General features: G+C 38.9%; 1 protein-coding gene across 4 annotated transcripts in view; it reads left to right on the top strand.

The window, feature by feature from the left end:
• DCC (DCC netrin 1 receptor) overlaps positions 1–15,020 on the top strand; it is a 1,150,608-nt gene that overhangs the window by 1,112,091 nt on the left and 23,497 nt on the right. For 3 of the 4 annotated variants that reach the window (XM_045042313.1, XM_019815281.3, XM_045042314.1), the window contains one exon: positions 3,828–4,040. In XM_045042313.1, coding sequence (XP_044898248.1) covers positions 3,828–4,040 — 213 coding nt within the window. The remainder of the gene's footprint in view (positions 1–3,827; positions 4,041–15,020) is intronic. The other variant, XM_045042312.1, reaches the window with a different exon arrangement.

Raw genomic sequence — 15,020 nt, forward strand, 5'->3', positions numbered from 1 at the left:
GTCCCTGGGAAAGAAGAAACAGTGCTATATTTTGAAAACTTCAACCAGTAGATAGTCTTGAGGCCCCATTTCTGCAAGTCACTATAAAATCGGCGCCACTATTTTCTCATCTTTGAAACAGGTAGATACTAGAGATTAGATGATTTTTTTTTACCATTCCCTTTAGTTTGTGTATTGTCATTGTTAATGAGAAGGCTGGTCACCTTCACCCATGTTATTTTTCTGTGGCAGCTCTCCCCCAAATTGGAAATCATATAATGGGACTTGACCTAGATAAAATCACAGACACATTGGAGCTAGTGACTTTTTCTCTAGGGTCTTTGCAAGAATCCACCCTGTGAGGAAGGAACTGGGGTTACTCAGGAATTTTGCATGATGTTGCTCTGAGATTAATGAGGGAATTGGGTTCCTTAAGCATTCGTGTCTCAAAGTCTTTGTGTAGAGTTATTGGTGTGCTACATTTCTTTCAAATATTGCAATTTTAGATAGAAAAATCCTCATTTCCATTTTCGCAATATTTTTGCCAGATACTCTGTAGCAATTATTTCTGTGTTGACATTAATTATTATAAAGTGCCTTGAAACTTGACTCTACTGTGTAATTGTATGCTATTTGTACAATGCATTCCCACTACTTCATCATTTGAAAACCAGTGCCTTGCCAGCACATATTTGATTCTCACTTTACTTTCTGAATTGCAAGGTGGCTATACTTTCCTGGGAAAAGAGAGGTTTTCTTTGCTTTCAGAGCTCTTCGCACAGCTACATATCATATCACTGAGCCAGTTTGTTTCACACAGGTGTCTTGAAGCAGGCACCTGAACTGGCCAAATGGGTTCATCTGACATGAGGGCTTTTCTCCTATGGAGCCATTGCTATTGCATCAAGAGTTTGGACTGCCTCAAACGTCAACCAGTTCTGAAAGCATTTCTTTTGCTCCACATAAAATAATTATGAATTGTCTATGGAGAATCTGTACCTTGCCCATTGTACTAGGTATTAAGCAAACTTGTCATTTTTGAACATAACAGAAATAGTCCCTTGTGGATTAGTGATGCATTTCATCTCCCATTTCCACCTAGCACTAGATTAGGCACTTTCCTTTTCATAATGGTTGGTGCTGGAGATTGATTTCCCCAAGATCTTCTCTGTGTGGAGCTCCCACTACTTCCCTCAGATATCTTCCCAGTGCAAATCATGATGGCCACCTGAAGACCTGGGATGGAGGATGGAGCATGTGGAGAATCTGTAGTTTTAGAGATGCCAATGAGCAATGGCACTAAAGAGAATAGGAATGGGAGTGGCCACAGAACATTCGGTGATGTCATCAAAATTCCTGTGAAGCCTGAGGATTTTGAGAAACTAAATTTTAGAAGACTAAAAAAGTGCATGCAAATTTTATTAAACTTAATGTCACAATAATATTTCAACATAGATCTTTTTTATTTCAAAAATGTAGAAGCAATAGAACAGGAAAATATGAAGGATGGAATAAAGAAGTATATCACACAATATATTATTATTTCTCTAATGGTTAAAGCAGTTTTTAAAATATATGGATTTATTACAATCCATCTTCAATGGAATTACTTAAGGCAGATTTCTAAGGAAAATTATGAAATTTCTTTCCCTGGAAGATATGGACCTGTAATAAAAACTAGCCCATTGGTGATGAAGATGGACCCAGGTCTGGGCTCCTACGGCTGCTTCTCTCTGATCTAAAGCTAAGAGATACTGTATTTTTATTCAGATATTGACCATTGGTCATTTTCTCCTTTAGATTAAATATGAGTCCAGAGTAAAACAAGCATAATTTTCTTTATCTCTAAAACTATACTGTCAACCATCTAATTACATAGGTTTTAAAGTTTTCATTTATTTGTTTGTTTATTTGTTTGTAATCTCTTTGTGCAACGTGGGACTCAAACTCAGGACCCTGAGATCGAGTCACATACTCTTCCAACTGAGCCAGCCAGGGGTTCCTAAGAATAGGAAAGAAAGAGAAACAGGTGTTCTTGTATTCAATCAAGACTGTGTAATTTGAATACAAGAACACCTGTTTCTCTCTCCTTTATATATATATTTTTTAAGATTTTAAGTAATCTCTATATCCAATATAGGACTCAAACTCACAATCCTGAGATCAAGAGTCACATACTCTACTGACTAAACCAAGCAGGTGCCCTTTTCTCCTTTATATTCCTACAAATAATTTAGCTCCTAATAAACACCTGCCTGAAGTCTCCATCCCTTCTGCCCTTTTGTGAGAATCCACATCACCAAGGATTTGCCTTAATGTTTTCCTTTGAGCCCCACCTTTTAATCTTGATATTTTGCATGTATACACCCCTCTTCTCCATGATAGGACTTCCTAGCCTAAAGAGGAAGCACTTCTCAAACTCCTCTTACCCCCAGAGTTCTCTCCAGTTTGCTGTCTTGATTACATTTTCTTTGAAGAAATCTTTTGTCAACTTTGCCTGTTTACTAGCTCTGGTTGCTTTATGGCTACATCCTGTCCTCAGCCAACCCTATGTCTCCCTGCCTCCATCTTTGAATGGGGTAAGCCTGGAGGCTTCTCAGTGACCCAGAAGACCTCTAACCTTTCTGAATATAGAAAAATGAGTTTTAATATCAAATACCCTCTGAAGGCACATTTCACTTCTGCATATCTTTAATATAATGTCTTGATCTTTGGCATCTTTAATCTCTACTCCCTTCAGCATTATCAAGTTTTCTTTCTAGCTCCTCTGCCCTTTGCTGACCTCACTGAGCCTCCCAGAGAGTTGTCTCAAAATTATCTCACAAACTAATTATCTTGAAATATTTCCTGGTTAAAAATTCTCTTTCAAAGTGAGATATTATCTCCTATCATTGCATTTTTCCCACTTACCCAATAGAACTTTCTTTAAAAAAAAGAGTCATCAGAAATACTCTTATTTCATCAACCTTATACCTCCTATCCAGCTCTTTTCATTTACAGTTTCACCTGGACCTGGTGATTTTGAACATGAATGATAAAGTCAAGTCACAGTGTCCCTAGCATAAGAAACTGTCTTGCCAATATGTTAGTCTGACTCAACTGTGGTCTCTGGAGAAAAGGTGTGTCTCTGTATATGAAAGTGTCCAAATACCCAACGGCAGTTGCAAATGACTATGTGAAACGTCTTCAACTATAGTAATCTGACTGAAAATTGCGAGGTTTGCTGCCAAAGAGGAAAAATTACAATCCTGCATTCAGGCAACTTGTTCCAGCAAAGTCATCTCTCATATAACTTTTTAGCTGGATGTGCTTCTTTTTTGTTTGGGAAGACAATGATAGTGGCTATTATTTGTATCATTTTATTAGCAATGCCTTGAACACCTGGTAACTCTGATTTGTTTGACAGTTGACATGGCATGTTTAAATCGCAGAAAAAATTGGCATATTGGCTGGCAGATAATAATGCAGCTGTAGCTGGGTTTGGGATATTGAATTTCACTGGCATTGCTCCTTGTGAAAGGAGAAATAACTCTTTTTTCTTGCTTCATCACTTATGATTACAGGGCCCCTCCAGTTCAGGCAATAGAGTCAATGCTGTGTATATTTTACTATTCTTCCTGCAAGATAGATCCCTGTCCTGCTGGATCTATAGCCACTGTTTAAAGGGGTGGGGCTGCTATATCCCAGAAATGTATGAAGGGAGAGGAATGAGAATGTTCATAACTAGAAGAAAAGATTGTCCAGATCCTGACTTCTTTCTCTGAATTGATTCAGAGGCCCGTCAGCTGACTTAGGGGAAGCAAGCTCTGTCCTGGAATAATGAATGGCTTTTCTTGTCTCCATTGCAGCAGTGAGTGAAGGACCAACCACCCAGCAGCCACCCATGTTGCCCCCAGCACAGCCTGAGCATCCCAGCAGTGAGGAGGCACCAAGCAGAACCATCCCCACGGCCTGTGTTCGACCAACTCACCCACTCCGCAGCTTTGCTAACCCTTTGCTACCTCCACCAATGAGTGCAATAGAACCGAAAGTCCCTTACACACCACTGTTGTCTCAGCCAGGTAAAATGCTCATTTGTTCATATTTAAGTAGTTGTTATCCTTGGTGCCTCTACTTAAGTGCATGAGGGTTCCTGAGAAGGCCGGGTGCAATATATCTGTTCACCACTGATTGCATGCCCAGTATGCTCCTGTTACTGATGTTTATGGAACAGCTCTTAAGTACCTGCCTTGGCAAGCAACTGGATGGTTGTAGGTGCCCTTCATTCCTTTGAAAAGTTGTTCATTGATCCTGAACCCTGCTGGACAATTTTCTGGTTCATTAGTCTGCCACGTGGATCCTAGAATTTAAGGCTAGACTCCAAGACTAGAGGTAAAGGTACAAAGGTCTGAAAAGCCACTTTTTTAGAGATAGGCATGTAATCCCATTATTCTGCTTTGTGCCTTTCAGCAGTCATCTTCTGGAAGTTCTTATGTCACTGTTCCAGGGCTGGAAAGGAGTATCAGAACCAGGATAGAGTCCAACTTCTTAATTTTACGAATAAAAAACCCCAAAAACTTAGATAGCAAATAGAATCTCTGTGGTGCCTATGGTATTGTGCTTTGTGAGAAATACATATGTGGTCATTCAGATGACCAAAATATATTTCTCATATATATTAGGTCTTCCTCCACAGTTTCTGGGCACCCTGGAGCTCATAGCTCCCCAAACCCTTAGAATTTCCTTAGTGATAAGGGGGTAAAGGTGTCTTTTATTATGTTGATGAACATGACTTTTTTTGTGTGAACATGACTTTTGGGTACCCCCCTCCAAGGGTGGGGGCTGGTTGCCAGGAGGACCAACCACATAATTACAGGGTTGGAACTTCAGTCCCACTCCCAACCTCCTGGGAGGAGAGAGGGGCTGAGGTGGAATCTACCAATGACCAATGACTTAGTCAATTATGACTGTGCAATGAAACCTGAATAAAAACCTAAGAGGGCAAGGTTTAGAGAGCTTCTGTGTTAGTTTACATGTGGAGATTTGGGGAGAATGATGTGACTGGAGAGGGCATAGAACTTCCATGCCCTTTCTCCATTCTTCGCTCTATGTATCTCTTCATCTGGCTTTATCATATCCTTTAATACACTGGTAAACGTGTTTGCCTGAATTCTGTGAGCCACTCTAGAAAATTAATCACACCTAAAGAGGAGGTCGTTGGAACCACCTGTAGCCTGTAGCTCAGAAGCACAGATAGCAGCCTGGAGCTTGTGACTGGCATCTGAAGTCAGGAGTGGGAGGCAGTCCTGTCTGGTTGAATTCTTAACCTGTGAAATCTGATACTGTTTCTGGATAGATCATGTCAGAACTGAGTTGAATTCTTAGATACTCTATTGGTGCCTAAGAATTGGTTAGTGTTGATGGGGGGACCCCCCCACACACACACACCCAACACTGGAATTAGGGAACACCAACCTTAAAGAATGCCTTTCTAATAAAATCAATCAGCATAGATGATAACCAGAGTCCCCAATTCCCAATGCAGTATTCAGTTTATCACTTCATCTGGCATCCAGTGGTGCTAATCCAGAGCTCCTTTTTGTTTCTGTTAGGGATTAAGGGGGATAAGGGATGGCAGAGAGGGAAAGAAGAAGAGGAAGGAGGAAGAGGAGGAAAAGGAGAAGAAAGAAGATCAACAGACAGGATGAAAGATAGGCCAATAAATAGATAAGTAGATACATAAAGATAAAGAACTATGTAGTGCTTAAAAGTATTTGAACTATTGGAATAATTCTTAACAGGCCCAATATATCAAGCATAAGAGAATAAAGTTCAATGGTTCCAAGTAATTAGAGGTGGCCCTCTTAATAGACACAGTTGGATTGGTCAACCTGCTATTTGGCAAGTATGTTTAAGTTTCCGTTACTCAAATCCATACCTACAGTAGTTGTAGTCACTACATTAGTTTATAAGCCTCATGATGACTGCAAAACTAGAAAAAATACTATTGTGATTATGACTGTTATCTTAGTATTAAGAACATATTGTGTTCCTGGTACCATATAAATTGATTTGTGTTCATGCCCACTGGTGTTCTTCCTTCCCTGTGATATGTGGTGTGGATGCTCTGCTACCAGACCCTGGGAGGTGGGTTGGAGCACAGGAAGGATTCCATCCCTTGGGATGTATGGATGAGGTCTTCTCTGACACATAGGCTCAATGGAGGTCATGACTTCATTTCACAGGAAATAGATCTTCAAATCCAAAAGAAGCCCACACTAGGATTTAAAGCAGATCTGTATTGCCCAATCCCCTCTCCCATCCCCCACATCTATGCACTCCATGCACATTATGGGGAGAGTCTGCTACTTTATAGTGCCCTGAAACTACGAGGTCTTAGCTAATTGAGACAAGGACAAGTATAAAGGAAGCGAATTCATTTAATGAAATTCCTGCATCAAGAGCACACTGACTGGTGATTTCTGATTGCACTGTTCCCCACTGCAATACCAACCAAGAGAATAGACCTTGGAATGACTGGTATTCAGGATAGATAGCAGGTAAACTGCAACTATTAACAATAACTAACTCTTTAGTGAACATGTGCTATATGGCTGCCATGCTTCTGAAGACTTGTAACAGTATATTTGATCCTCAGAAAAACTTTGTGAGGTAGCTACTTTCTTAACCCCATTTCATGGATACAGAAATTGTGACACAGATAATTTAAGTAGCATAGTTAAGTGTGCACAACTACCGAGTGATGAATCTTCTCCCATTGGGTTTTTTTTTCTCTGACTACAGAAAGCATGAGTTCTGAAATTTTAGGAACTCATTTGTACGTCTTAGCTTGTGTCTAACTTAATGACAACAGCAAAGGTAAATTTTTTTAAAAAACTTATTACATCAAATCAGGCCAAAACTGCTAAACAGAAAAAAAAAAATCTGAAATAATTTTGAGTTGAGGAATACCAATTCCTCACAAGCCTTCTTCATCACATTTTAATGAGGAAACATAAGAGGTTTAACTGTTTTATGCAAAAGAACACCAGTTTTATAACACAAAAAAACTAATGTGCCAAAGCACTTTATACTGTTAACTATTCTCTCTAGTTGGAAGTAAAGATCAATTAAGTAAAGATTCACATTGAAAAGAAGGCGAAAATAAAATTCTGAAGTCTATTTCACATGAAAATTTACTGTGGCAGAAATATTTGTCTTGGAATACAATGTTTGGAAATCAACCCATGCTCCAGGGATATGGTAACAAAGAACCCTAATTTTAGAAAGAACATCTGACAACAGACAGAATAAAGCAATGGCATTGTTATTTACTCTTTATTGTTTTCTTCCAGTTACAATATTACCCAAGCGACCTTAAACAAAGTCTGACACAATGTAGGATAAATAAGTGTATTGTGTCTTTAAAAGATGGGAAATAGAGTCCTTTCTGCTTTCTCTACACCTCTTCTCTCAAATAATAAGCATATCTGAAGAAACATTCTCCGATCTAATGCCATGCGGGCAAGAACTCGTTTTATTTCCATTGTACACTTAAAAGCCTTCTTTTTTCTTAAACCATTGTTCTTGTTTTTATTTAAATGATTTCTTAAAAACCATCTCTTCTTTCATATTTTCCGATATCTTGGAGTTTTTGGTTGATTGTATATTTTCATGGTTCTCCTTTAAATGTCACCCTCCCCGCCCCCTCACCTTGAGGCATATCCTGCCATCACTTTGGAATTATTAAATGCCTTTCCTTTTCATGTTTCTCCTTCATTGTCTCCCTGTGATTCCTGTTCATTTCATAATGTCTTAGCTCATGATTTTCAAATAAGTTCTTCCTGCATTGCTCCTGACACATGGTAAATAGTATGCTTTTAAGAAAGGGCTGATGTTTACTTATTCTAATAGAAAAAGAAAATTAGCAGACTGACAAATGTATTAGCTGTGACATTAACTACATGCTTCTTAGCCTAAAAGATGAAATACTTAGAGCTTTCAACAAATTTTAATTCTAAGAAAATCATTACTTTAGTCAAACTGATTGATGAAGTAAAGTCATTCTCTTGTCGGCTTAAAAAAAAAATACCTAAAATAATTTTACTCTGGATTTCACAATAAAGGACTGCGTAATTTCTAATGAATTTATCTTTACTCACTGCGAGTAATTACTTCAGAATATGGTAATGTGAGGCATTGCCATAATTTTTAAAGATCACACCAAATGAGAAGCTCCTTCTCCTTTGAAACCATTGAAATTAGGATCAAGGAAGAAACTCATTCCCTACTCATATTCCTGTGTGTGTTTTCTAAAGGGCAGCATGATTGATCTGTGCCTCAGTTTGACTTCCAGTAAGGCACACAGAGTTGTGGTTGCAGGATGTGAAGGATACAGCAGCACATACTATGAGTAACCATCTCCACGGAGTTGGGGAGACCTTTGCAGTATTTTTAGAGTGAGTGGTAATTAGAAAGTCATCTTGTTGTCATAACGACTGAAATTCTGCCTACCTGAAAACACCGATTCATTCCTTCATTTATTTTTCCTTTCCACCTGCCGTGTTAGAAATTTAGCTTACTAGGCTAGAGTATTTTATGGCATTTCTCACAATTTCATCATCACCTCGTGATAAAGTGGTTCCATTTTTTTAATGCTCCACAGTGAATAACTGTGCGGTCTTTACACATTTCAGGAAGGCTACAATCACTGCACTTTGCAAATCACAGATGTGGACATATAAGTGATTTGGCTTCATCCCCTTTCAGGTTAAATAGAAAATGTTTGATGGAGTGTTGTGCTTATGGCATTATAGATCTGACATAAATTCTACAAAGGGCCAAGATAGGGTTGTTGTGTTTTTTTTTTCTTCACTAGTTAAAAATGCCTTTTAGCTGTGAAGTGATCAGCTGCACTTTAAATGAACCTGGATTAGGAGACCATTTGTCTTCTGAGGCTGTAATTCTAAAGAGAAAGAAAATCTGACCTCTTAAATAGTGACTTTTATACTAAACAGCAACTGTTTTCCAACATTAGCCCCCTGGAGTTCTTGTATCTCCCTAAAGGGGTACATGTACTTTATTGGCCTCTATTTACACATTGCATTTCTACACGTTTTTATTTACAAAGCAAAAACCTAGAACATTCTGATCTTTTCAATCTTCTAGGAATCAATATGTCAGTGGACATGACAAGACCAAAACTCACTTCATTGTACTACGAAATTGAGTTTGATTTTTCCTCTGCAAATTGTGGCATGTGCTTCAATTTGTCTGAGGACAGAGGACAAGGAGTGGGTGGAGGTGGCTGACAGTGGACAGAAAAGGCATTCGATTTATATTTTATGGCTGGTTGGGAAATCACGTGTTCCTGCCATAACCTGATCTTTTTGACAGGCCTCATTTCAGTAAATATGCTATCACACAAAACTGCCAATAAATTACTGTAATACCTTAATACAATTGCATTCCCTGAGCCCCTTGTAGGCCACCATTGGGGGTGTGCATCAAGGATACCACATGAGTGTTCCATTCTGCTGGAATGGGTCACAGGCAGAGGTCATGGCAGATCAGACACTCTTAAACCGGTGAAACAAGAGGGTCACTTTTCAGGCCGGTCAGGTCAAATAAATCATTTGCACAGCTAAGTAGGAGAGATGTGTTGATTTGAAGTTATTGGGGTCAATACCAGTCCATTTTAGAGAGGAAAATTACACTCGCTCCTGTTAAACTTCATCTCGTATGTAAACTCATCTGTGTTTGTTTTTGTTTGTTTGTTTTTGCAGGTAGCTCCTTGAAATTGTCCTGTCCTCATTCCTAACAGATTTTGTTTTTTAATAGATGAAATCTGATTTGATTTGGTCTAGTCATCCTTAATTATCCCTTAGTAAAATGTAAGTCAAATTTGCCTTATGTATCACTAATGTTTGTGACTCTGGAGCCTAGTTGGTGTTTTAATAAAGTACTATTTATTCTAGAATGGGGTTCCACTATTTAAATAGGAAAGAGCTGTTTTAATTGCCTCCAAGGGAGGAAAACGGTTGCTAGAGGAAACACTAGGAGTAAGTCATGTGACTGGTGTCTCATTTATAAATGGCAGAACCATGTCCTAAAAGGTTAAGCAGTTTGCCCAAGGTCAACAATTGAGCTAGTGGCCAAGTTTAAAGAATTCAGAGAAATAGAACATTGAAGGGAAACAAAGTATTTTACTTAACTTTACTTAACTAAGAATAGTTATTCTTAGGTCAACTTCTTTTTTCCCTATAAGAGGGCCTTTAGGATGATGCTAGTTATTAAATATCCTGAAGAAAGAACTGTTTTATAGAAGGTAGTTTGAGTTACTTAGCTTAGCATTTGAGTAAATGTTTTATTCCTTCATGTAGGCTAGAGGGAGGAAAGAAGTTCTAGCAAGAGTAGTGTCCACCAGGGACTGAGGACTAGTTCCTCTCTGCTCAAACTCACCTGTCCAACCTGTCAGTGTCCCTTCTCAGGGAGGTAAGGAACCAGGGAGCTGATATCTGTTGTTTTCTGTACCACACATCACAGATAGCCAGGACTTTGGAGTCCAGTGATAAAAATAAAGAACAATAAAAGCAAGTGTAACATGAAGATAAAAGTTAAAACACATGAGAATATTACTCAGAATGGGGGTTAGAGAACATGAGGGTCCATGAGAATGAAAAACAAACAGTTGGCATTTCTTTAGAATTGCAAAAATCTATTGGCAGGAGGGGGTGAATGACCGCAGCTGAGTCAAAATTTGACTTCATTCAATCAAACTTTTGCTCGCTTAAAAAAAAGAAAAATATTGCACCAGAAGTGGTTATATCATATATAAAATTGAGGTTAATTATAAACCTAATACAATTAAACTCTGGGGTTAAAGTATTGAGTTACCACCTACATAATCATAAGAGAAAATGAAAAAAATCTATTTTCAAAACTTTGTTACCAAGTACACTACATAATTTGAAACACATAATTTAAGAATGTCCTTGGAATTTTGCTGGGAGTGGGTGGCCTCATGAGTGCCAGGGAATGACAAGGGAAAGGATAGCAATAGGTTGTTTTCAAAGCAGGAAACATACCTTTCAGATTTCCTAAGAACATCAGAGGTCACATGGTTAACTACTACTGTATAAATTTTGTTATTTATGAAATATCTTGAGGATCAAAGTGATTTGTTAAATAAGCTTATGTGAGGGGCACCTTGATGGCTCAGTCAGTTAAGCATCTGACTTTGGCTCAGGTCATGATCTCATGGTTCCTGACTTCAAAGCCCACATTGGGTGAGCTCAAGCCCCGTGTTGGGTGAGCCTGCTTCTCTCTCTCTCTGTCTCTCTCTCTCTCTCTCTCTCTCTCTCTCTCTCATCTCTATCTTGCCCCTCATGGGATTCTCTCTTTCTGTCTCCCTCTCTCTCTGCCCCTCATTCACTTGCACCCTCTCTCTCTCAAAAAATAAAAATTAAATAAGCTTATGTGAAATTAAAAAGTTAATGCTTTAGATTTTACCACCTTTTATACTTTATAGTTTCACATTTCCAAGTGAATTCATGTCTACCGGAGAAGTAACTATAATTACCATTATTGATGAAGAGATAGACATTCAGAGAGGTTGAATAACTTGTAACTTCTCGAGGCTCATGTGCCATTATCCTTGGGACCTTTACATAAACCACCGTGAGCCCTCAATAAATATTTATTGAGTTGATCAGAATAGAACAATAAAGGTAAGAGCCAGAAAGTGACTTCAGGTCTTCATTTTCAAGTCGAATGATGATTGTAGGTGAAGCAAAGCAACTTGAGAATTGGCATAAGGATTAGGTAAGCTGAAATCATTTCCAAAATCACAGTCATTTGTTCATAAAACATTATGTTCTGAACTCTGAATAACATCTTATTCTAACACTGAATTAAATTGCATGGAGTAGAGAAAACAATAATGAAGGCACCACCCCTGGACAGTATTCACTAATTTAACATCCGTACTGCGGTGGAGAATAACGTCTGCTTTGTTCATAAAAAGCAGGAGTGCAGATCAGTGGAAATAGAGTCCTGAGTCTTTCCATTATGTCAGTTTGGGTATAATTTTGCTCCCCTGAATCCTATTTATTCTCACCTGTGAAATTTGATAGGCTTTCGTCTTTAAAGAAGAATGAAACATACAAAATTCTAATAAGTCTTAATTACTGCAGACATAAGGATGGATATTCTCTCTGTATTTTCTTTTTCTTTGCTTTGTGAAAAAGTATGAGTAAGAGAAAGGTTTTCACTCAAATGGGTTCTGAACTGCATAGTGTGCATTGTAAGTATTCTAAGTTATTTGACAGAGTTCCTTATAGTTCATCAATTAATACCAGCTTCCAGTTGCTCTGTTCAGGAGCCAGGGGAAATTTTGAAACAAATGAAAAGCGTTCACATAAACCTCTGTGTTGACGGACTCCTGAAAATGTGCTGTGAAAAATCTAACACGCTGAAAGCAAAAGCTCTGTGATATTAAAATAAAGTGAGAAAACCATTGTTAAAATCATCTAGAGCTCTACTCCTTCTGAATGTTTATAATGTTTATCTTACTGGCAGGAACTTAACAGAATTCAAGTGGCCTGTTAAACAGCCTGTGTATTTCATAGCTAGGGTGGATGTTCTTATTGCCAGTCTGCTTATCTACTGGAACGTCAAGACTCTCCGTAAAGAATGTCCTTATCTTTTGTGGTAAAGGAATTCTAACAAGCTGCTGCCACTTCTTCCTCTTCTTCCCCTTTCCTCTTCCTCTTTGTACTCTTCCTCCTCCTCTTCCTCCTCCTCCTCCTTCTTCTCTTTCCCCTCTTTCTCCCCCTTCCCCTTGCCCTCGTCCTCCTCCTCCTCCTTCTTCTTCTTGTGAAAAACAACGATAAGCAAGTCCTATTGATTTGAAACCAAGAGACATATTATGACATAATTGCACAGAGGCTTATAGGAATTAGGAGTAATGATAATTACAAGGATGCTCTTTTCACATCGACACCAAAGTGCCCTCCTTAAACATCCTTCTTCCACATTCCCCATTCTCTTACCCAATTGTTTGTATCTCTGTACTTCTATGGTCACCTGAGCCATGATTTTTAGTAGAAACAGCATATTTCAAACTATAGTAATGTGTTGACCTAGTCTACCTTTCAAGGCTGAGATTGCCAGTTTAAACTTGAGTTTCAGTTGGTGTTGCATTTAAAATTGTAGTTCTTTGTTTATTCTCTTTTCAGCTCTCTGGAATGGTGCGTCAGTTAGTTCATAGAAACAGGCTGCTTAGTGCAGGACAAAAGGCAGGACATGTGATGAGGCATGTGATGAAGAGTGTACCCCAGTCTTCCAGGTCTCTTCTCTGGCTGGAGCCAAATGCAACTGAAAAGGCATTTACAGGAAGAAAATAAGAAAACTCTAGGACCCAGCTTCCTTGCTCATTGGCTGGGTTAGCTTCAAATAAGTAATTTAACCTCTTTATGCTTCCATTTTTCACAACTATAAATGGCCCAAGTAAGATCTATTCTGGAAAGGGCTTGTTCATGTAAACACGAATTACACTAGTTAAAAATGTTAGCACTGAATCCAGCAGCTTCTGATTTGATATAAGCTGGAGACCACATTGCCTTATAAATTGGGCCTGTGGAGTTGCCAACAACTTAAATTCAGAAGCTGTAGGATCATGTGGAAGCGGGGTTAAAAGTAAATTTTAATGGTTTCGTGGCTGGTGAAACAAGATCTAACTCCTGAACGTTATATTTCACCACAAGTGTGTGCAACAGAGAAAGGGCAGCCGGTGAACTGAGAGCCCTTGCATGAAGATAGAATGGTGAACAAACAAGAGTGGCATAGGGACACCCGGGTGGCTCAGTTGGTTAAGCGTCTGACTTCAGCCTAGGTCATGATCTTGCGGTTCGTGAGTTTGAGCCCCGCATTAGGCTCTGCGCTGACAGCTCAGAACCTGGAGTCTGCTTCACATTCTGTGTGTGTGTCTCTCTCTACCCCTCTGCCACTCACGCTCTCTCTCTCTCAAAAATAAATAAACATTAAAAAAATAAAAAAAGAAGAGCAGAGTGGCATCTCAGAGCTGCCTGAATAGCATTTCCTGAGTCTAGAGAGAAGCACAGCCTTTCCGGTTGCATAGGTCTTGTTCTCAAATTATAAATATATCTGACATCCAGGAAGCTCCCACCAGCCCCTTTAAATGACGAAACTGCTTCAAATAGCATTCCCCCTCCAATTTCTTAATCTGTGTCTCCACCAACTGTTATGAAGGCCCATTCCTCAAACCCAGTAAGGATTTATGTCCAAAAGGTAGATTTGATGGTCATGTGCCTGACTTCCTGTCTTAGAAACACTACGTTTCCTGAATTCCTTCCCAGTTTAATGTGACTAAAGCCTATGGAATTTCCTAGATCCCAGCTATTAATATCTGACTTAGCCATTCCCTGCGCTAACCCTCTGTAAAGAGAAAACAGGACAAGGAAGGGTAAGCAATGAGGATGAGCTGGGTGCCTGGATGGGTCAGTCAGTTAAGTGTCTGAGTTTTTGTTTTGGCTCAGGTCATGATCTCATAGTTTGTGGGTTCAAAACCCTCATTAGCACAGAGCCAGCTTGGGATTTCTTCCTCTCTCTCTCTGCCCCTCCCCCCTGTTCGCACTCGCTCTCTCTCCAAATAAATAAATAAATAAATAAATAAAAGAAATGAGCAGGAGTTGAGCTATTGAAAGTGGGAAAAAGAAGTTATTTCTCACTGAACATATGTAAAACATTACTGACACCTTTGCCTTCTCATTTACAAATAATATATTTCGTCTTATTAGGAACACTGTAGTGGGATTCCATTTTAAATGTGATTTGACATGTCAGTTTTTAATTGTAAACTCTCCATAAACATGACTATCTAAAAGTACTTCTCAAATTTTATATGCCTGGGAATCGCCTGCAGATCTTATTACAATGCAGGTTCTGACTGAGTGGCTCTGAAGGAGAGCCTGCAATTCTGCATTTCTAAGAAGGTTTCAGAAGATGCTGATGCTTTCCCTCTGTAGCTCACATTTTGAGTA

This window comes from Felis catus, chromosome D3, assembly GCF_018350175.1.
Source record: "Felis catus isolate Fca126 chromosome D3, F.catus_Fca126_mat1.0, whole genome shotgun sequence".
NCBI classification, from domain to species: domain Eukaryota; kingdom Metazoa; phylum Chordata; class Mammalia; order Carnivora; family Felidae; genus Felis; species Felis catus.